The sequence below is a fragment of the Falco punctatus genome, assembly GCF_963210335.1.
Source record: "Falco punctatus genome assembly, chromosome: 1".
NCBI lineage: Eukaryota > Metazoa > Chordata > Aves > Falconiformes > Falconidae > Falco > Falco punctatus.
In genome coordinates, this window is record NC_137580.1 from 102,524,312 (window position 1) to 102,547,901 (window position 23,590).

General features: G+C 42.9%; 1 protein-coding gene across 6 annotated transcripts in view; it reads right to left on the bottom strand.

Moving 5' to 3' along the window:
• AUTS2 (activator of transcription and developmental regulator AUTS2) overlaps positions 1 to 23,590 on the bottom strand; it is a 796,643-nt gene that overhangs the window by 433,301 nt on the left and 339,752 nt on the right. For all 6 annotated transcript variants that reach the window (XM_080401885.1, XM_080401886.1, XM_080401887.1 and 3 more), the window contains one exon: positions 4,577 to 4,678. In XM_080401885.1, the coding sequence (XP_080258011.1) occupies positions 4,577 to 4,678 (102 nt within the window). The remainder of the gene's footprint in view (positions 1 to 4,576; positions 4,679 to 23,590) is intronic.

Consider the following 23,590-nt stretch of genomic DNA (forward strand, 5'->3'; position numbering starts at 1 on the left):
ATGGTCAGCTGAGCTTGAGCCGGCAGAGTGCCCAGGTGGCCAAGGAGGCCAAGAGCATCCTGGCTTGGATCTGAAACTGTGTGGCCAGCAGGACCAGGGCAGCGATCGTCCCCCTGTACTCGGCACTGGGGAGGCTGCACCGTGAATCCTGGGGTCAGTTTTGGGCCCCTCACCCCCAGACAGACACAGAGATGCTGCAGCGTGTCCAGAGCCGGACAGGGGCTGGGGAAGGGGCTGGGGCACAAGTGTCATGAGGGAGCTGGGGGTGTTCAGCCTGGAGAGGAGGGGGCTCAGGGGGACCTTCTCGCTCTCTACAACTACCCGAGAAGAGGGTGCAGCGAGGGGGGGTCGGTCTCTTCTCCCAAGTAACAAGTGACAGGACAAGAAGAAAGAGCTTCAAGTTGTGCCAGAGGAGGTTTAGACTGGATAGCAGGGAAAATATCTTCATCGAAAGGTGAGGCACTGCATGTCAAGCGTTGGAACAGGCTGCCAGGGAGGTGATTTGAGTCACCATCCCTGTAAGTATTTAGAAGATGTGTAGATGTGTCACTTGGGGACGTGGTTTAGTGGTGGGCTTGGCAGTTCTGGGTTATTGGTTGGACTCAATGACCTTAAAGGTTTTTTCCAACCTAAATGATTCCATGACTCTACGATTTCTTGTTCTGCAAAAGCAAGCAGAAGCCAGTCAGTCCACCTTTCTGTTGTGCACCGAGAGTGGAAAACCTGTGCTGCCTCCCAGCTGAAGACCCCATATGAGACTCCTTTCCTATTGATCCCCTCACTAAAAGCCTGGAACCAACAGCAGAGGCAGCAGGCAGGGCTGAGGGTGCCCAGGTAAACTTGTCAGCCCTCTCCTGCCAGTGCAGGCTTGCACTGCCACTGCATCATCATTACCAAAATGATGAGCAAGGTTCGCTCCACAGACAGCTGGTTTTTAACAGGACTAGCAATGACTTTATAGCTCAGTGTGAGTTTCAGTTCTGTTGCAGATCAGGAATTTAGGAATGTGTACCAAAGAAATTGGATTTTTTGATTTGTTTTTGATTATCAAAGAGGTGAATGAACCCCTGAATACTCCACGTGTTTGCCATCCAGATCAGCTGTAACTCTCATGTTTTCCTCAAACAAACTCCTGGCGGCTTTCTAAAATGTGGCTAAAAAGTATCTTGTGTATTCCATAGTGAGAAGACTCAAGTAAAAATAAATATATACAGAAAGATACAGAAAACAAGTTGACTGAGCTCCAAGCTGAGGAGAAGAGAAAGCACTGCCATCTTGTCTCCAAGCGAAATCTCAACAAAATGAATTCTACTACTGGCAAGATTTTGATGAGATTAAACTGACTAGAGCACCCTATATATAAAGGAGGAGCAGCTCTCCAATTTCTCTTTTAGGGCCCTGGAGCTACCTCTGCCCATAAAGGAAAAAACAAGTTGTCATTCCAAAAAATTCTATATAGGGGAGAAAGGCAGAGAGAAATGGGTTTATGAAATTAAAACGGGGAAATGTATAAGGGCACTATCAAATGTTTGCAATGGAGCATTCAAGCAATCATTATCCCTAATCTAGCAGAGGTCAAGTTCTCTGCTAATTATGTTCTCTCACAGAGGGGTGTATGCGTGTGTGTACACGTGTGCGAGATGAAGACAAAGAAGGAATTGATGGAAATCAGTCTCACTGCATTGCATCTGACAAGAACATAGGATATTCCTCTTCCTACTGTCTGATGCTATTTCAAGCCTCATTATGACAGAAGTCTCCTGTTTAACATGGTCTTTTCATTGAATTATCTTCTTTTCATTTTTGACCACCTCTCTCGCAAATGCTGCAAATTACCTGCTTGGATCTCATTAGCCTGGAAAGGAGTCATCCCTTGTAAACACACTTTGCATCAATCTGCGTTATCCAAGGACTGTAGGTACATTTACAATATGCAGAATTGAAAGATATCTGACAGGAGAGGGAATGAAGTCACTGACATGTCAGTTTGCAACTGGATATTCATTATACTATCTCCCTCATTCTGCATCTGTCACTAAGCTATCACTTAGGCTCCGCATTAAAGCTCATGAAGCTAACATTTCTGTTTCAGCAGCTTACTTATAACTAGGGATTTGAAAACTGATCATCTACCTAGAGTGTATGCACTTCATTCATTACACATATTTCCATGCAGCAGCCATGCTTAATCTTACAATGCTGTCAGGCTACATCAGTGGAGATCCATTACCTTTCATGTCCAAAATTTGCTTTCTGACCTCAGGGTTAATGTGCCTGCAATATTTTATATTTTTGCTCTATCTTCCGCTGAGTACAATTTTTTTTCTGGTAAAATAGTTGTAAAACCAGAAAAGAATCTTCGGATGAAACTTACTCTTTTGTCTGTAGGGTTTTTTTCTGGGCAGTAATTGGTAGATATCATTAGACAACACACTCCTTGAAAACATACTATTTAAAATAACCTTATTAAGCTCTTGATGCATCTTTATGCATAAGAGGACAGTTCAAGGCGGGCTCATCCATAGCTGGAAGTGGAAGTATCGCTACCACTTTGTAAGGCCCTGTCACTTAAAAACAGGACCTGCTTGTCTTTGGGAGAGAGAGAAAAGCAGAACAGTATTTACATTCTTAACTGAAAGAGTCTGGGAAAGGCCACCACACACTTGGGCAAGATGAGAGTTCTCTTGTGCATGTTTTTCAAGTCTCAGCTGAACTGGCAACACCAGACCACAGAGAGACATGCTTGTATTGCAATGAATTATCAAAGCAAAAAGGAACCTTACTTATTAAGCAAAACATACATTATGTATAACGTTTTAAAATATACATTTTCTCATATATTTACATAACGTTCCTTTTGAGCAACCTGTGAATCCCTATGTCCTCTCTCGGGTGCACTAGGGAAGTTGTATTTGCTCTCCACTTCCTTTTAATTCACCATAGTGCCAAGAAAAAGGGGAAGTACTGTAAAACATCAGAGGAAAACTGTATTTGATCGGTGCAAGGGGAACCAGGACTCTGCTCTCGCTGCCAGGTCTGGCACTGCAATGCTGTGAGCTGCTGGGAAGCTCAAATAAGCCTCAGAGCTCTCCACTCAGCACATTGCAAGGGAGTGACAAGGCTGAATTAAAACCGTGTTTTGTAAGGAGCTGTGAAATTTTTGGCTGCAAGGTGCTATGTAACTGTGAAGTTCATTGCAGTGACTTCTCAGCTGCCACAGGGCTCAAAGCAAGCTAGGATGGCACTGGTGACAGGCTGATGGTCAGCTTCCATCCACCGCTACCTGTACAGAGCATTTTACTTACTATCTCCTCTGGTTTCACTCTTTTCTTCAAAAGACATCTTACAGTCCTGAGACTGACCTCACCTGACAGCTATGAAGGGCAGGCTCTGAAGTGTCTAGCTGAATGTAACCATAAAGGTTGGCTCTGGGGGAGGAATGGACTTCTAAAATAATGTGGCAAAGGTATGAGGAGAGTGCTACAGAATTCACACCTTCACAGGAAAAATAAAAAATAAAAAAAAATCAGACGGCTGTTCCAGTGATATGCACAATTCAGCAGAAATTGCTAGCTGTGTGCCTTCAGGTTTACATTTGCACAACGAAACATATCCTTTACAAAGGTATTTCTTTTAATGTCTGCTCAATTCAGTATTATTGGATTGGTCTATCGAGGACACCATCTGCTATCTGTCATCTAAATCTACATGGACATGCTATTGATAAAATCCCCATTTCCAAAATGTGGGTTAGTTAAAAGAAGAGCCATATTGCTGGCTGATACAAATCGGTCTGACTGATGTAGCTACCCATGCTTTTACCAGCAAAGGATCTGACCTACAAAATCCCCAATTTAGATACTTTTTTGGGACAGGGCTGTCTTTATATCCTGTGTTGTAAAGCGTGTAGCACAGAGGACCCACAGCCATGAATAAAACACTCAAGGATTGTGATGGTACACATAATAAATAATAATAACAGAAAGATTTCTGTTGTCATTCATATGTTGAAGTAACTCATGCGCGTCATTCAGTGAATGGCCAGCATTCTTCAATGGAGAAAAACATTCTCCATAGAGCTGCCATCTTAGGACCTTCCACAGCAGTTTAGGTAGAGCAATCAAGGCAGAGCTTATGCTATTGTTGGCCATGTTATATCAATTCATTATATATAAATTAGTTGAGTCTCTCTAGACACTCTTAATACTTTTCATAACGACAGTATTTAGCCCAAAGAAATACATTCTTTTCCTCCCCCACTTGGGGTAAAAAGAAGCCATCCCACTTCTCAACTATGCAAAGCATTTTAACTTCATTAAATGGCCTTCAACTATCTCAAAATGAACGAGAGTTTTCACACAGACAGACATTTCTTTAAGAAAGACCAAACTTTAGGAAGTTTACTGAACTGGGGCAGGAGACCTAAGTTACATCTTCCGCTCCCACCCCCCACAAAGGGAAGGGGATTTTAGCAACAAACTATCCCAGAAACTAAATCCTGTTATGACTTATGCCCCTCAGAAAACTACAGCAGGGGTTAATCAGAGCTGTATTTGGCTGCAGGAGTATTACTTACGTCACTGAGTCTTTCCCGAGAGCTACTTCGATGGAAACCTTTCGATTCCCCACTGGCGCTTTCACTGTCACTGTCTCGGCAACTGTTTTGACCTGGCTTGAGCTGCAGAAAAGAGAAAAAACAAAGAGAGCAGGAGTTTAGCCTGGTTCAGGTAAGCCCCCTTGTCCACTGCTGCTCTTTAACCCAAGCCCACATCTACACAAAGCAGCGTTTACATGGTGCTTGCAGCACTGCCTCCAGCACAGTGCACTCTTGGTGCCAAGGCAGCATCTCAGCGAGACCATGAATGCAGAGAGCAAAGCGAACTCGCGTATGGGACAGCACCTGTGCAGGCCACCCTGCAGGTAGAAGGAGGCAACATTCACATCCCAAGGAAACCACAGTTTAAGACCTTCATTTTGGGAACTTTTAGACTTCTCAAGTTTGTTATGCCACAGATGCGGTTTTTAAAGTTACCATCACATCAAAGCATGCACAGAATTAACCCCTCCCTCATTACAGCATGGAAGTATTCAGGATCTGAGATCAATGGCAATCTCCCCAAGGGAAGGAGTAGTCATCACTCTGGGGAGGCCGTTTGCTGGACTAGCCCCTAACAACACTGCTTTTTACTATAAAACATTCTTGACTAACCTCAACGTTCATAAAACAAGATGATCTACTTAATAGGTATCAGATTGGTCTTGCCTTTCAAACGAGCTTTAATGAACTTTACTGGCATTTTACTAAATAAAAAATACCAAAAAATTACAAACTGTATTTTCAATACAATTGAGAACACATCTGCTTTCTCTTACACTGTAGATTGTGCAGGTCAATATGTTACGACAGCAGTGTACTGAAATGAACATTTACCATATACATACATTACACACAGGTCCACAAGCACACATACATATATACAGCAAGAGGAAGATACGAACTACATCTACTGCAATGCTGAAGATGTATATATTTGTTTTAATGTATCTTTCCCTACATTTTGCTTGAATGTATTAAAATTTTATTTTAGCCTTGTTGATGCTTCGTGTGAATCAACTTCCTGTGAAGACTGGTTACTCCTGAGGTTAATACTAGCAAAAAGACAATTTCAGAAACTTAGATTTAAAATCACATATGTAAATACTGGCAGCAGAGGCAAATGCAGAGGTACCTAACAGTATTTCACGAGACCCTTGCTACACTTACCAATATTCATATAACCAATACCAAACAACTCCTCCTAACTTATTCTAATTATTAATACATTCACAGTGATTTCTATTCAGACTGTACAAGAATGGATAATCATATTCATCTATATTTCATAACTGGAGGCTAAAAGTTCCTTCTCCATGAACTTTCTCCACCAGCTTTCCCCCGGCTTTTTTCTGTCTTTTCTCTTTTTTTCCCAGTTCTTCCAGAAACATGCTGCACAAGCACACACAAAAATTCACACACATTCTCTTTTATAGGCGCCTGCAAACAAGACATACACTTTGGCTCTATTGCCCAGATATACATTCCCACTTGTACACACTGTTCACCTATACACACTGCTGTTCTCTCCCAGGTTTCACTACAGGAGTGCACAAAGCACCCTCGCCCTAATGGTTACCATCAGTTTCTCCCCACCACTAGAAGAGCAAATTGTATCTACAAGTTTGGTATGTGTGTGCTGCTTTACCCTCATCCCTTACTCCCCTCATTAGTAAAAGGCAGCTTTGGGTGCTACCTGTCAGTCAAAAGAAAGGAGAAAGTACATACAACTACAGCCTCAGACACACAATTGAGTTTTAATGCATGAGCAAAACTGAAAAAAATGGCACAGATGTACTCTCAGCTCAAAGAAAAGGTAATGTAACAACTAGAGCTATTTGTCAAACACTTACAATTTAATAAATAAACTAAATATTCCACAGCTCAGCAAGAAAATATCAAGTAAAAAGATTTTTATTTCAATCGGAATGGTTTATCAGTCAGATCTCATAGATCTAGGTAGCATTCTTTAGAGGCAGAGGGGTGGATAACGAATTCAAGAAGTCTTATACTTCATATATAACTCACCGATCTTATCTAGGGCCACTGTGTGCTGTAATTTTATGGTCCCAGGTTTAAAATTTAACCACCCAAAGGAAAATGGATCAAGTTTCCCTGACTCAGTCTTCTGTCAAAATCCACTCGATGGAAAACCTCATTGTAACTGGGGCCTAAAAAATTTTTTACAGTCTCAGATTTTATTTTTAGAGCCTCCATTTATTTTGTACACAATTCTCACACATTAGTTATTTGCTAACTAGTCATAACAGCTCAGTTTTATACTACTTCCACATCACAAATTCCAGCTATTTACAGAGAAGAGTAGAAAAACCCATCAGGTGTCATTTTTCTAGACACAATTTACAAGGAATAACAGAATATGACCAAGATATCTGAGCCTGAAACTCTATAGGAACAAAGTGAACTGCATAGACTAGACAGCAAACTCAGAAGTAAGTCCAAGTCAAGATTTAAAAGCTTTCCATATTTCCTTTCTTTTTTTCCAGGTTGAGTTTCTCTGTGTGCCAGACTGTTGAGGGTTTACATTTTATTCCAAAAACTATCAATCTGTGTTAAATTAAAAAAATAAAGTATGGAAATGTGCCCATTGCCTTCTTTCAAGATCCCAAAGTTACACACAAACGCACTTGAGAACACTTAATGTGGATAGGCAATGGTTCGTTTCGATCTACTCGCACAGATCCCACCACTTAAAATTAAAACGACGCTGAAATAACATAGTGCTGCTAAAAAGGTCTGCAAATAAAAGACTGGATCTTTAGTTATACCACATGCATTTTATGCATTACTCTGGGGCACATGGGAACCCTAAAAAAATGCAACTGTCCTTGGAAAAAGGTGCAACATTGACAACTATGGTTCCTTATCATTCCTCAGGGTACCCCATGTGAAAAGCAAAGCCAGCATGAAGCTCCCATGATGTCTACTCAGTGTCTCACTCAGGACCTTCCCACATCAACACAGCCATTACTCTTCTGATTTGCACTGAGTGAGGAACGAAGGGTTTGCAAAAAGCACGTTTGATTCCAAACTTTCACCGCACAATGGCAGTGCATTTATCCATGCAGGGATCCATCTAAAGGGTCTCACAAACAGGAGATACACACATTTTCTAGACTGAAAGCACAAAACCCTAAACGTGTAGAGTGTCACTGACTCACCATGAACTTGCACAGCCTCGAAGACGCCCTGACTACAAGACTGGTACGTGCAGAAACAGTGAAAATCAGCAATAATCCGTGACTCTGGTGTGTCTGCTCAGGCTGAATGGCACCGGCTCTGGTGTGCACCCACATCTCCAAAACACTTCACGAAGTTTTTGGTCATTCCTTGCATCCTCACATTGTATTTCTGGAATTTTTTTATCATGCTACACAACCTATTATTTTGTAATCCCTTTAAATCTATTGGAGGATACTGAAAGTCAAGCAGAACTGGATAACTAGGTAACTATACTTTTCTACTAGAAGTTGAAAAAGCAAAAGGCGGGGGGGGGGGGGGGGGGGGGGGGGGGGGAGAGAAGTGGAAGGATGGCCGCTGGCCGAAGGGCTGGGACCGAGCAGTGGGTTTTGTTTCTGATTCTTCACCTCAGCCGATCCCTCCCCAAGAAGTACGAGTGCCAGAACAGGTCTGTTTAGAGGGGTTTTTAGAGGGACGGTTTCTCCATGGGTGATTGCAGAGCACATCGCACACTACAGACCCAATAATCCCACTCACTGCTCTGGGGGCTACTATGGTAGCGACAATGGTTCCTCGCGGTGAGGTGGCTTCCCGCCAAAGAGAATTAAAAAAAGCCAGACAAAAGCCCTGAAAACACCTGCACTCACCTGGGTTTTTATTCTTCCCTTTCATACAGATATGAGTCTTATGAAGCCCGTGCGCTTCAGATGTCACTGTCCAGGTGTGGGCAGCAGGACTGCTGCAGCCCCTCTGAGGAGAGGCTGCCGGTTCCAGCCGGTTCCAGTCAGTTCCAGCCGGTTCCAGCCGGCTCCAGCTGGCGCCACAGCCGAGCCCTCCTGTGGCTGGCAGTGCCTCTGTGTATCTAAGAAAGGGCAAAACTGCCCGAGCTCTGAGGGGTGAGGGGTGAAGCGGAGCGCGCCTACAGACAGCCAGCTCGGGGCAACGGGTGCAGGACGTGCCCCAGGAGCCGGCGCAGAGACCCCCCTGCAGCCCCCCAGGGCACCCGGGGGCAGGTGGGTATTCCCTGAAGGAATTCCTGAAGTGTCCCCTGGGGAGCTCAGGCTAGAGCGGATTTTTCCTCAAGGACTTACCGCCCGTGGGAGGGAGCTGGGCTGGAGCAGGGAAGGCATGGCGGGGGCTGACAGGACCCTCCACACCACGCCAGGGACACATGGGGGTAAAGCGACAGAGCTGAGCTGGCGGGGGAAGGTGCTGTTTCATTTTTTGTTCCATTTCACACTATCCAAATCTATGTTAATTGGCAATAAATTAAACTGGGTTTCCCCAGGCCGAGGCTGTTTCGCCTGCGATGGTGACTGGTGATCTCGCTGCCTTTAACTCACAAACGTCTTCTCGCACTGCCCTGCTGAGGTGGGGGCTGCGAGCAAGCGGCTGGGTGGGCGTTTGGCCCTCAGCTGAGGTTAACTCACCACACCATGGCTTCCAGAAGAGCACTTGCCGCTCAGAAACAGTCAAAAAACTTCACACATACCACTCTCTGCTGCCCTGCAGAGTCATAACAAAACAGACACTGTGCTGGGAACAGCCACAAGGCACACAAAGAGTGAGAGGGTTCCCAAGACACCATGGCGGTGGGAGAAGGAAACGAATAAGATATGCAACACTACGAGTGACCATTTGATGAAGACAAAAAAGAAAGATAAGCTCAGACCCAAAGGTCACAAACAATCTGGTCAGAAACTGCTAAGATTATGAATAAGCCAAAATAAATGCAAAAGCATCAACACGAAACCTGCTGCAATAAATAGTAACTACTAGCAGTACCTCTACTTTCAGGGTGTGGAGAGATTTTTCAGGTGACCTGAAATCTAATGGAACTATTTTTGCATCAGGGAAATACTCAGCCCTATTTTGTGACAGCGAAAGTGTCATATTCAGCTGCATCCAGGGAAACCAGCTCTCTGCTCAGCTTTCTTCTGCCACTCAAAGTTAAAGGGTAAAGGAGACCTAAATATACAGGCTTAGGAGGAGGTTAGATCTACAGGAGCAGCGCTACACTTACTACATCAGTCAGACACTTCTGTGGAACGGAAGGATGGGGGGCATAAGCCATAAAACACTCCTAAGGATAACCCACAACAACATGGCTCTCTTGCCTTTTGTCTCAGAAAGGAAAAGAACGAAGGCCAGAGATAGTGGATCACGTACAGGAGGCATAAGGGAGGATGAAAGGGCAGCTGAGCTCCAGACTACAGGGAGCATCATCCTCCCAGGACCGCAGTTTGCTTTGCTGCATCCCTAAGCCACTTTAGATAATTCCATAGTAGCGGTGCCTGGTTAGCATGTAACAAACAGCGAAATAAATAAACCTACTGAGAATTTAGCAAAAGCCCTTTTCACAGAGCTTATATATCACGTCAAAAACACTCTTATGTGGCTCATCTGAGCTCTTTTATTTTTTTTTCTTTTCTTAAATATATTTTAATTTAAAACCCCGTACCATTTGGCAGCAATAAATATCTATGGTATAGTTTTGAGGTGCCTGAGTTTCCACACCATATGGAATTAAAGGATTATTTCACTACATTATACTTTAAAGTTATGAATACTAACACTTCTCCCTATTACAGCACAGCCAGTAAGCTAAGCCTTTAGCAGAGTCCTAGAGGAAGCGGACACCTGCTCCCCAAGGGATGGCATAACCCTACTGTGGGGAGGAGAATTTAGGCTTTCAGTTCTGCCTCTCATTATTTATACAGCTTTTGCAAGGGCAAGACAGGCCAAAATTCTTCTGATCCAGCTCCTACCTGGGTGAATACATTCTCTAGCTCAGATCAGCTGGTGAACAGACTCATAGCTGCGCCATTAGCAATGCTTCCTGACTGCAGAAAGCCTGAACAGGTATGGCCCAGTCCCAAACCCATGACAGCAGGTCGGCCCGACCAGGGCGACAGCCCTATACAGCACAAAGACATTTCTACCTGCTCCTTCATATATACGAGGTTTGCCTCCACTTGCTCTCTGGGCTTTTTCCCAGCAGCCCAGCCTCAAGCCAGGCTCTGATCTGAATTTTTGCCACTACTAGCAGTCACACACTTGTCCCAAGTGCTGCGCACATGGACCTAGACAGAAGCACCAGCAAATCAGGCTGTTGCTGACAACCACAGGCTGCCTTGGATGGCCAAAGTCCAGGGAGCAACGACCAGTTCAGCCTGTGAGGAAAAAGCAAACTGAACCCAGTGAGATCCTAGTAACAGGCTGGGCTGCCTCAGCAGGACTTGTCATGAATCCATCACTTGGAACAGGAGGGGTTTGGCTCACAGCACTCAAGTGGGAGGGGGGCTGTCAGGGGCGTGGGGGTGGGAGAGCCTGAGCCCAGTCCTGTCTGGCATGATCACTGGGAGGGAGATGGGCTCGTTGGTACTGTGCTGGGCTGCGTCTTCACAGCTCCTGGCAAAGATGCATGAGCCATAGATGGGGGAGGGAGTCAGAGCAGTGGGATCACCATATGCTGGTGTGAGGCGGGGGGACAGGAATGGACCACTGAAGCCTCTTAGTGTCAGGTGCCTCTGAAACTGATGCATAGCTCAGCACTGGGACCATCTCCAGCACCCTGCTGTGGAGCTGACACAACCGACTCCCTGACTGGTTTTGCCCATTTGGATTTTTTCTAACATGAATTCTGAGGAGGCTGCTTTTGATGTGCTCTTAAAGGCAAAAAGCTAAATGCAGTTCCCACTAACCCCCAGCCTCTCACTAGGGTGGAAAAATCATCACTGAATTAAAGTATGTACCGTGGCATCATTTTGCACTAAAAGGAAACATATTTGTCTCCTAAAATCTGATAAATGTGAATTCAAAAGATGACAATTCCTGTTGAAGCATAATTGATTCTAAACAACAGAACAATTAAGTATAGAAATCAGAAGTATAACATTGGATAAAGGGTGATGAATTAAAACATTGTGCAGTTAAAGTGTGCTGCTTTTTTATATTATATCTAGAATAAGTAAGAAAAATCTTTTAACTTTTCTGGTCAGCTGAGCTTTCACACGCATACATCACAACAGCACTAACTACAGTGGCGCCTGTGCCGCAGTGGCGCGCAGACCCACAGGCATGGCAGGAACAGCCACCCTGTAAGTACTGCACAAGCACAGACTATGGAGCTGCTCCCTGCCCTACCCAAGCACACACACAGCCATAAAGTGTCTCCCATCAGTCAGAAAAGAGCAACAGCAGATTTCATGTAGGACTGAATACTTCGTTTCAAAGAAAACATATTTTATCAATGACTGAGAACAAATCTGGCTGTATGAAAACAAATAAAAGGAGAACTGCACAGCAAGAAAAAAAACAACAGTGTAAATCAAGGCTTCTCCCTTATGATTTAAATCATGATTAACAGCTGTCATTTAAAAACTTTCATGCTACTGACGTAAGCTAGACAAACACTGCTCACATAGCACTTAGATGTCACCCAAAGCTTTCAAGGTGGTTCAACACAACAGCTGTGGGCCTGGAGCAAGACCTCTACACTGCATTTCTAACAAAGCCATGTTCACCACTATGACATCTGCCTGACTAGCTAAACAGATGAGCAGCACAAGGAAAGCAAATCAGGGGTGAGATAATGAGGAGGAACAATATTTACAATATACCAGTTTAGGTAGTAAATACAAAAAAAAGAATTCACACTGTGTGTGGACTCCGAACACTGTTAATACAAAGCCACTTTTCACAGCAGGGAAGAAAAATCTTGTTACCCAAGAGACACAATAAAACACCAGGAGAGGCTCTCTGCGTATGTCTTGATAGGTTACCTTACAGCAACCTATGAACACACTCCAAGAAATTGTCAGCTGCTGAGGATCAGGGCCTACATGCCATCATCCTGGGATCGGACATCCCAAACAGAATACGAAGCTTTACCTTGCATACCTGTACCATAAAAATGAGGCAGACTAACAAAGACAAGATCTTTTTTGTTTCCTTCCTACTGCTACCAAGAAGAAGTAGTAATTTTCCTGTTCCAAAATTATTTTCATGAAAACCAAGAATACATATAAATATTCCCAATTTCCTGTTGACAAACAAAAAAAATCTAAATCTAATAGAACTTGAACAAATAATGATAATTACCTTATTAGCTCTGTGATACAGAACAAGGGTGTCCTTAACTTACTTATTCTAAAGCACTGATGGTCATTTCCTGCTGTCTTTGAGCTGATCCAGAGGCTGCTGCTGCGCTTGCTCAACACACGGGAGCAGAGGAACTCATCCTCTGCCACCTTAAATGGGGGGGAACCGATGGGAAGAAACAGAGCTACCCCCCTCTTCTCCTGGGGAGAATTCAGTTATTTAGCATTGTTATTACAGAAACACCAAGCGATCCTGTTCTGCTCACAGTAGCAACAGCAGAAGAGACACAGGCCAAGAATAAATAGCGTCCTTGCCAAAGCAGGGGTGGGGGATAAAGAGAACGGGCATTTATTTCCAGATCCTCTTCTTCATTATATGCTTGGGCAACCTTAGATATACAGCACACAGAAGGTACTCTGAAGTAGCTCCATAGCTCTATTTTATCTAAGTTACACAGAGAATGCAGCCCATCGTTTTTTCTGTGCTGTTTATACAGAAATCAAAGATAAATTTGGCATAAACTCATCACACCCCAGAATCATACATACATTATACAACATATAAAGTGTAACAGACTTGCTCTGTTCCCCAGCTCCTGTTAAGAGCGGTATGAAACAGCAAGCTGTTGGCAATTGCAACAAATGAAGCATATTTCAGCACACTTTAAAAGCTGAATTGCAAAAAAATATAGGCTTCTTCTGACCCTTTGCATTTTGATGGTTGCACAGTGAGAAATATGGCCTTTAAAATTACACCTTGCAAAGCACTCCATTGTACCAATCAATCTCTCCGAGCAGCTTCCACAGCGCAGACTCACGCAGCTGAGAAGGATGAGGAGCGAGGGTCCGGGCGGCCTGCTCGGAGGAAGCCAGCACAGTGGCAATCAGGGTGGAATCGATCTGCCACTCCCAATATTTACTTAGTCCTGCTGCTGAGCTTGTTTGAATCCCACCCTGGATCTCCAGGGCTCTCCCTGGGCTCCGTGTCAGGGAAACCAGCCTTCGTACCGCTAAAACCCACCTCTGAAACACAGCTGCTTTGTGCCTGTTCCTGCCTGGTAGAAGCCTACCATCCCTGTCCGCATGGATATGCATCCATATACTCGGATCCATCCCCAGCACAAGCCCCATGTGTACCATCCTTGTCTGCATGGATACACAGCCATTTACTCCGATCCATCCCTGGCACAAGCCCCACCTGCAGCTGAGCGATGCCTTTTTACACCATCTATACTTCTTGCTTCTGCTCTGCATGTCCCAAAGACAAGATTTTATGTTCTATGGCCACAGACATCATTTTTTAATAGTTGTGTGTCCCCCTAAACCCTGGGAATGCCCTGCAAAGAGACGTGGATGCATAGTTGCCGCAACAGTTTCCACCAGGGACTAGTTTTTGTGGTTCCATTTTGGTGTGCCCATTTAGAAGATGGAGAACCAAGCTGGCAGCTCCACCCCGACATTCTGGGTAAGAATAGCCAGAGACTTGGCAATGATGACTTTCGAGATCCTTCAGGTTCGGCCGTTACCAGCTCTTGCTTCAGTGGTGACAGGCACAGGGTGGTCCAGCCTGCGGCCCCAGGGACACCAGCCTGCTCTCAGCACTGGACCTGTGAGGAGTTCTTGTTTCTGTTGTATGGGAAAGGTCAGGTGAAGCGGGAAAGTGGAGGCAAACACTACCTTTAACCTGCGTCTCTGGAAAGGGAAGAGGAGAACAGAAATATTATCCCATTTAGCCCAGAGTGTCTGACATCCAACCCCTCAAGGACTTCGCTTGGCCTCTGGTTGACTTTGAAATGTATAACTTACTGGAAGAATATTTAAGTAAGAAGATAAAATGAATCACATGATGGAACAAAAAGCAAACAGGCCAGGCTGAAAAATCTCAACAGCCCTGTAGCTCTACAGCTCTCTGCAAATTCAGCTAAAGAGCCTCCATCTGTTTTAATGAGGGGAAACATAAACCCAGGGTAGTTTCTGTAGAATTTCACTTGTTTCAAGCCTACAGGATGGTTGCTCCTCATGCACAAAGGAGATGCAAAATGGGAGGAGACCTTTTTGGGAACATCTAAAGATGTAAAGCAGCGCCATGAACCAAGCCTGAAAAAGAGCAGAGCGACAGAATTTGCTCGCTTGAGTTAAGACACAGCTACCATCATCCTTCTTTTCCCCTCAATGTAGACCACTAACTGACACCCAGTTAACATTACAGGATTAAATGAATGTCTTAACGGAGGAAATATCAGTATTCATGGATGGACCTCAAGATGCTTGCCACTGTTTACATAAAAGAGCCCTGTTATTTCATAGTTCGATATAAGCCCAGAATAAATATTTAATAACTCGGTTGCATAAATAATGATTTGAAGGTTGAGCTATTGGCTTCAAAATATAATACTATTTTAAGCCGTTTAACTGGCCAGCCACATAAATTATTCAAGATTGAAAAGTCATCCTGTGGTCTCTGTACAAGGAGAAAACTAGGAAGTTGTAACTATAATGACAAAGGCAGGGCAAGATCAATCAAACCACATGATCTCTAACACAAACAAGCAGCAATTAAGCAGCAATCAAGACCAATATGACTGTGGTTGATGTCCTTTTATGCCAATACTCTCAGTCCAGAGAGCAAAACTTAATAATGTTTTGCAATTTATCAAGGGAACCATAACTCTGCTCTCTGGCCAAGAGGCTATTATGATAGTATTTCTCTATAATTTAATAATGTGAAGGAAAGGGAGGGAGGGGGAGTAAAAGCATTTTGACATATAACTCACGTCTATACATATTGTATTTTCCCCTTGCTTGAATGATGGAAGCAAAAGACATACTAATATACCTCAGTACCAATTTGTTAGCAGAAAAGGGGAGCTGAAGTATCTGGCAAAGAAAATCTATTTGAAGAAGCACAGAAGGGAAGGGAATGAACCATCTGAATTCATTAGCAGCTGTCATTGATGTGGAGATGAGTTTAGAGATGAAGAGAAGCTAGTCATCACAAATAACTCAGGAGAAAAGCAAGGGGAGGAACTGTTGTTTAAGTTGTTTAAATCTGGATTAGCTTCTGATAGATGGCAAGTTACCACTTCGAGAAACCTTTGTGTAACACGCTCCAGCCTCTTTGGAGAGAAGCTCTTTGAGCAGGGTATTTCAGCATGTCGGGCTGTGCCCAGGTTGCTGGCAGCCCTGGGTGCTGCTCTGTAACACCAGCCTGCTTGGCAGTAGCAAGTCACAATTTCCCTATACCTGAGCCCATAGTTTCTCAGCATCTCCTGCTCGAGGAGCCTGACCCCACCATTACCCACTTGCTCGGTCTTTCCCCCAGGCCCCTGAGACTCCCCGGGTTGTACGGCTGCAGCTGATGCCAGGGCTTTGCAGGGAAATAAGCCAGATTAGAAACGACCAGGTTATATTTTATTTTTTTTCTTCTTCATTTCCTGGATGGCTTCTAACCTAGATAAGCTCTTCAGTTTGGCAAGGTTAAGGAGGCAATGGTGGGAAGGGGTGGCAAGGACTCAGGCACTACCAGGAAAAGAAACGCTGAAGAATGACACCCTTAAACCACAGTTTGACTTCATGTCTTAAATCTTGTTGAATTTTTGCCCTGGACTAACATAGTAAGAGCTACAGCTGGTTTGAAAAAATCAGAATGCCTTCAAACTCTGAACAGTACCAGCTTGTTGTTGGTTTTCTGGCTTTGCTCTACATTATTTTTGGATTTTTTATTTTCCTTTCTGCTTACCTCTCTTCCTCTCTCATCCTCAGAAGTACTGTAAAGTATATTGCAGCACTGTGCTTTCACCTTGAACTACTTTTGCCAACTGAAATAATTAGTCCTCCTATTTGCAAATGTCAAAAAATCTCCTGATACATATTGGAGTCCGTCCCTTGTCAACAGTGACCAAAGGTGATTTAATGTTTGATAGATTTGATGAGCTGGTTGGTTGCCTCAGTCCAAGTCCAAAACCAGCTTCATTTCCACAAAATCATTCTGCCAGCTAGTGTTATTAGCCCTTGTGTTGGCAGCCTCAACAGAGAGGCAAGGATTCAGGGCGAGATCCAATACCCACTTAAAGCAAGGGGAACACTTCCATCGACTTCAAGGGATACAGAATCCATTTAGAGAAGAAGGTGTCCCCAGATATTACTTGGCAGACAATTTCTGTGCCTTATACCAATAAAATAAAGTTACCTTCTCTTTCATATGCTTTAAAATTGTACTAAAGTTACCAGTCTAGAAAATATCATCATATAATAGGTAAATGGAATTCTATTATTGGTTTAAGATTAAGTGCAAAAACCCTGTAATGCAGGACTAGTATCAAATTATGGTTACTTGAATTAATCCTTATTCTGGCATTTAATAATTTGTAAAGTGCTTACTCAGGGAAGGTCAAAAATCACTTGGAAAGATATGTTAATGGCGCTCTAAGTAATGTTTAGACTTATTGAATAAATTTTCACACTTAAGTCACATATAACAACCATTATGAAACGTATTAGCAACTGTGCTCTTCACAACGGACAGCTGCATACACATACATGTTACAGCCTCCCTACGAGCCAGCACTTAAGCACTTACTTAAATTCATCTCAGCTGAGGAAAAAAAAATAAGAGTATCTTCATTGCTATGCCAGAAGTATATTCCATGTACGTTCCCACAAAGAGGATGCTCACCTAAACCAGGGCCCGAAAGGAGCTCATTACTGTTCATCTATGTGACACAAAAAACTAACAGAAATGAAAAACCTCAAAAAACTGCCAAAACTCAGTCCTTAAAAAAAAAAAAAAAAAAAAAAAAGAAAGAAAGAAAAATAGAAAAATAGTTGTAAATAATTGAAAATGAAGGAAGACAAAGCCCAGTGCTGATGGATCTACATGGAGCCCCTTCTATGCTTTGAAATATCTGGGCTTTAAAATGACCCGTAAGACTTAAAAATTAAGTATCAGCATGTGAAAACGTACCATATTACAGTTTAAATCAACCATTATACAGGCTCAGCAAGCATCAGCACACTCCTTCTATGCACTAAAAAACGTCAACTTCTCCTTGGTGAATAATAATTTGTGAAATAAAGCAGGCATGGAAAATATGGGTGGTAGGCAGCAAATGCTGATATTTGGGGCACTAAGGTGTTTTAAAATTGTTTTTCACTTTTGCATCCAGCATCTACGGAAATCTCAACAGATCAAAGTTTTGCAGACAAGGAAAAAAAAAACCCACACAAAATTAATAACTATTTAAGTATTCTGTTTCATCATGATAACAAACAGATGGTTTTAATATTCTAGAGGCTAATTTCTGAACAATTAAAAACACAGCAAGACATTAACATCTAATGAAACATTTTAACTACCAGTATATGCATCTGCCATTAATTTCCACACAGTAAGGTCTTGGTTCTCTTCAATCTGTTCTTTATTAAGGAAAGTTTTTCCACTCTGAATTTAGTGAAGTAGAGAATTAACAACTGTTTTCAATCAGCAATCAGCATGATATTTCGCCAGTGTGCATTGAAACCGTCCACACTATCAGACATAAATTTACTCCTATGATGGCTTTGATCTGCTCACTGAGTGGAGATGTTAGAAGGGAATTCATTCTCTAATTCCATTTTCATTTAGAACATATGAATTAACCCCTCACAGATCTCATGTCCCATTTTATCCACTTTAGATAAAGGACACCTACTTAAAATGTTATGGCTTATACATTACTTACAGTCTAGCCAAAAACAAATTCATTTTTTGAAACCAACAAAGCATTCTCATGCAAACTGTATTGAAATAAAAGTTCTTCAAAGGAAGGAGAATCCTATATTTATGAGCTTCTAATTTATATTTCCTTTACTCGTTTGTGATAAGAACATAGGGTTGTATTCATCAAAGCTCTACCCATGCAAAAAACAGTTGCTACAAAAAAAAATGTTACAACTCAGACACCAAGGTATCTCATTCATGTTTTCCCTAATCAGATATGCAGCTTAGAACTACTGATGAATTTTCTTCAGGTCTAGAGCAATTTGGCAGGTTATGATTTAAATTAAGCCGAGGCAAGCCATTGTCATTGCTCCCAGGGTATGGCAAAAGGCTGACGTTATTCACTATTTGTTGTCATCACCTAGCTACTGTACGAATGAACCCTGTAAATAAATACCTTCGGGAATAAATTCAAACACCCTCCCTGATGGGTTTGAATAGCACGCTTGCCATTCATTAAACATGTAGGCAGCTCAATAAGTGTCTTTGGTTTCCAAAAGGATTAAGTTAGCAAGTAAGTTGGAATGATTTTAACAGGAACCACATTCTGTCCAGGTTCCTGTTTTGCTTTTAATCATGTAATTTATGAAAACAGGGAGTTGCAAGGCTAAACTAATAAACATTGAAAAAAGCCTTGAGAAAACATAGGTTTTGGGAAGGAAACAGCTGCAGGACCCCGCCTCTCGGACTCATTTTGTGGTGTTCAGTGGGGATTTCATGGTGCACCGAGAAATGTCTGTATTGCAACCATGTAGAATGAGACACCCACATTCCAGTTACTGCTTCAAGTCCAGAGAAACAGGGACACGAACCTGGCTCTTCCACCTGCCAACTGATGCCCTACCAAAGGGGCATTAGCTGTTCCAAGATATCTGCCTCACTCTGTGCCAGAAAAAACACGCTGGCCTCAACACACTCCCAGCAACACCTATATGTATTTCCACAGACGTTTCTGCAGCAGACCACCTACGATAAAAACACACCGTATCCTCGTGGCACACTGCTCTGTGTGCTTGTATCCATCCCAAAGGCTCAGCTGGGACAACACAGTCTCCTTGCCTCAGAATTTGAGTTCTTGCCTTTGTTGAAATAGGTTCCTACAGGTTAAGTGCCAGATCCAGAAAGGCTGAGAACACCCACAAACCCATTTCGAATTTGGGTTTGCAAAATTTGGAACCAGAACGGTAGTTAGATATGAAAGGACATGAAAGATTAATCATTCGACTTCGAGCGCTGTCATCACTATGAATTTCAAGGATTAGGGCTGGGAGTTTCAGATGTGCCTAGCAGAGGCAGGAGCATAACCCCACTGAAAGACACTGAGCTTTTGGCTCGTTTTATATCCACTTTTGGTTCAGTGAAATATGGCTGAAGCGGTGTCCCTGGGGATGCCAGATGGGATTTCAGGAGACCTTTCCAGCCAGTCATATCTGGTTCAGAGAAATGTGCGCACTAAAATGAATGTACTGGGAGTTTGCCATGTAACCATTAGCCGCATAACCACCATTAATATACCTTGGAGGCATTGCCTTATTTTTATATGTCAGACAGTTTCAGACTAACACCGTACTTAGTGAGGATAGCACAATATTAAAATGTGACTTTCATACTTTTTATGCTCCAAGTGCCTGGATCTACTCTTGGCACGCTACAAAAATAATACTTTTATGATTCAGTTTTTCCATGAAATATTTATAATACAACTATTGAGTGATGGAAGTGCCAGAATATTACTATCGCTATACTTGAATTCCTGGAGATTGTAAGCTTTTGTTTGGTCTAGCAGCATGAAGGAAAAGCGTCCTGCTGAACATCTGTCTCTCACTGGGGAACCACATGGGAAATAAAGACTTTGGGGCAGCATTGCCTGAAGTATTTGAGTACTCACCTACTGCAGTCTATGAGTGCTGAGGAGTCTCAGCATTATAAAATCACCAAAAACCAAAGAAAGATGCACACTCAAACGGTCCCATAGCCCATCCCTCTGGGCCCAGGAAGGACCAACTGTACCTGCATCATTCCTGACATGCAGACAACCAGCTAACCCAGCCCAAACAGTTGCTAAAGGCACCCGGTGACCTCTGCAACCGCTGCAGGTGAGTCAGTGCGGTGTTTCACTGCCTTTAACTTTAGAAAGCTCTCTTCACATCTCAACTGCATCTCCTACCTGCAGCGTGACCTTGTCCCATCTATCATGGATATGCAGAACAGATTTTTCCCTTCTTCTCTGCAGTGATCTTCTTGTGTTTGAAGACTGTTATCAGGAGCTCCACTCTATTTTCTCTTTTTAAAACTAAATGGCCCCGATTCTTTCCAGCCTATCTTGAAGGCCAAGCTTTTAGACTCTCCGTGTACTACAATTATTTCTCTCGCTGATTATTTCCTATTCTGAAGGAACGCACCTGCAATACCCATTAGGAATCATATAATCACACAAATCATACTGGGATGCAATGTGTATTAACCGTGCATTGGAAGCGGCGGTCTGTGTTTAGACAACTGACTGTTCAGGCAGGCTCACTCATGGGTGCCAGTCAGGAGACACCTGAAAGTATCTGAAGTGTTCGCAACAGAAACCTTTTCAATTTATGCCACTCTTTCCCTCATAGAAATGCTGTTAACTCATTGTATAAATAATATTACATCTGTAAAAGAGATTTCCTGACAAAAAAGAAACAACTACAAGTAGAGAAAAGCTGCTTACAGAACTGTTCAGGAGAGGCTTTGTTCAGTTCACTCAGCTTGATTTAGATCTCTCCTCATTCAAAACCTCACCTGAAGCAGGCCTTCTGCTAAATATTAGGACTTTTCAATAGAAACTTTATTTCTTAATAGGTTTTTTCCGAGTTGGAGCTGCAAGGACAAAGTGTAACTCCTCGTGGTGCTTCCACAGCTGGAACTCATTTTCTGTAAGTTGTCGTCGTTGAAGTGATCTGGAGAAACACTTCGCAAATCCATTTTAACAGCTTTCAAAGATTGCTCAAAGATGCCCAACAGCCCTGTTTTCCTTGCCAGCTCCTTATTCCTCACTATTGCATTTAGTTGCGGCAGAAGCGTTGGATTAAATAAAAACTTACTTTGCTGTTAAGCGTCCTGGTTAGGCAAGCTGGAACTCTGCAGGTTTTTCTGGTGTTCATAAACCTATTTTACAACAACCGAGATAAGGAATGATAAAAGGAGACGCTGATGCTTCCACGACAGGCTAAAGACTGACTTCAAGAACTCTACCAAAGACTGGAGGAAAGAGCAAGGCATGGCAGGAGGCGCTGGGGTGGGTGAAAGGCGCAGTTGCTACGTTCTTTTTAAGGCCACAGAAATGCCACGCTGTCAACCTCTGGCATCCCACAGCAAACCATGGCAACAGCTGCCTGGCTCTGTAGTAATAAACTGAACCAATTTAATAGCTTTTATTGTTCTGCTGTGATGTTTGAGCGCAACCACTTCTTTCCTCCTAGGACTCCCGAGCCCGCAAGGGCAGCAATGAGAGAAGATCTCATTTACCTAAAAGCGCTTATAAATTTTTAATTTGCTTTAACAAGTAAATTAACAAGTCCCTCATTCAGGCAAGTTTTATGGCCTCTTGCCACTTGGGGAGGGCCATAAAAGTTTTATAGATAATCCAGAGCTACCGAGATTGCTCATAATAAATTGTCTGTTTCCTGTTATTTTATCAAACCATTGGGCTTCTAATGACTTAAAGGCACAGCTTCCTTATATCTACGCTTTTTATGAGCCCGTATTTATAAACTGTAAAGAATATCTTAAATTATACTGGGCCCCTGCTAATCATTACAAAGCTAGTTTTTTATTGGAGCCAACCTTTTTGCTCACGCCCCCCTAGTAAATTCTACAGGATTTAAGGGGGGAAAAAATATCTTTTTTGAGACAGCACACTGATTCTGCATTCTATTTTATGATGTTGCTTTAGCCAAAGTTTCATTAGTGAATACTTTGAAGTGCCTTGAACTCCTTAGTCTTATTTCTAACAGTTCTTTAAAAAGTTCACAGGATAGTAAGTACTTTAAGCAACATGAACAAGCCTGGCTCTGGGATTCGGGCTTGGGAGGAGTCAGCACTTACTGGAAAAACACAATCTCCTCCCTTTAAGAAAACGCTACCACCAACGGGCACTCACTGTCTACCCTCTGGAGCACCATGGATGATACTTGGGCAGAAAAACCCTAAACGTGAAGTCGTCCTTACCATTTTAGTGCTGTGAGTGGCCAAACTGAAACCAGTGATGGTACAAACAGCAAATATGCTTCAGCCCGTTTAAATAACGGCCCCATCGGGTCCAGCAACACTTGAGCAGTTTTCCCACTGAAGTTACAATGCTGTGTCTAGTTAGGGCTTCAAAGCATCCACAACGCCTAACCTTGGGCATCCAATTAAGTATGTTGGTCCCTCTATATAGAAAGGAGAAATCACTCCAGAGAGGGAGCAGGCACCAAACTTGAACAGCTGTAATAGTTTTGCAGAAGTTTGGGTTTTGCCGCATTGACTACACAGAGCTTGGGGAGACTAGACTCATAAAAGAGAGACTTGTCTTTAATAAGATATCTCACCATCTTTCCCTTGATTTCTGCTATGGGAATAACATGACAAAAGTATAGGGGGAATCACTGGGGTCATGTTTAGTGATGTAATGTATTTGGGGTGGAGTGGAAAGGAACAGTGAAGGAATAAAGCTGCTGCAGATTCTGTCCTCCAGAGATCTGAATATTGCACCTGGATTAAAGCCTACACATGCTCTAAAGTTCAGGGTAGTACAAAGCTACAACAAAAGGGCACTGAGACATAGTATAGGTGAAGATAATCAGTATTTTCTGTAAACACAGTGGTATGAAAACCTAAAACTCCTTCAACTGCACAGGAGAACATTGAACTTTACTAAAAAATTCCTATTACCTTTCTGTGAAATACAAGTCTGTGGAA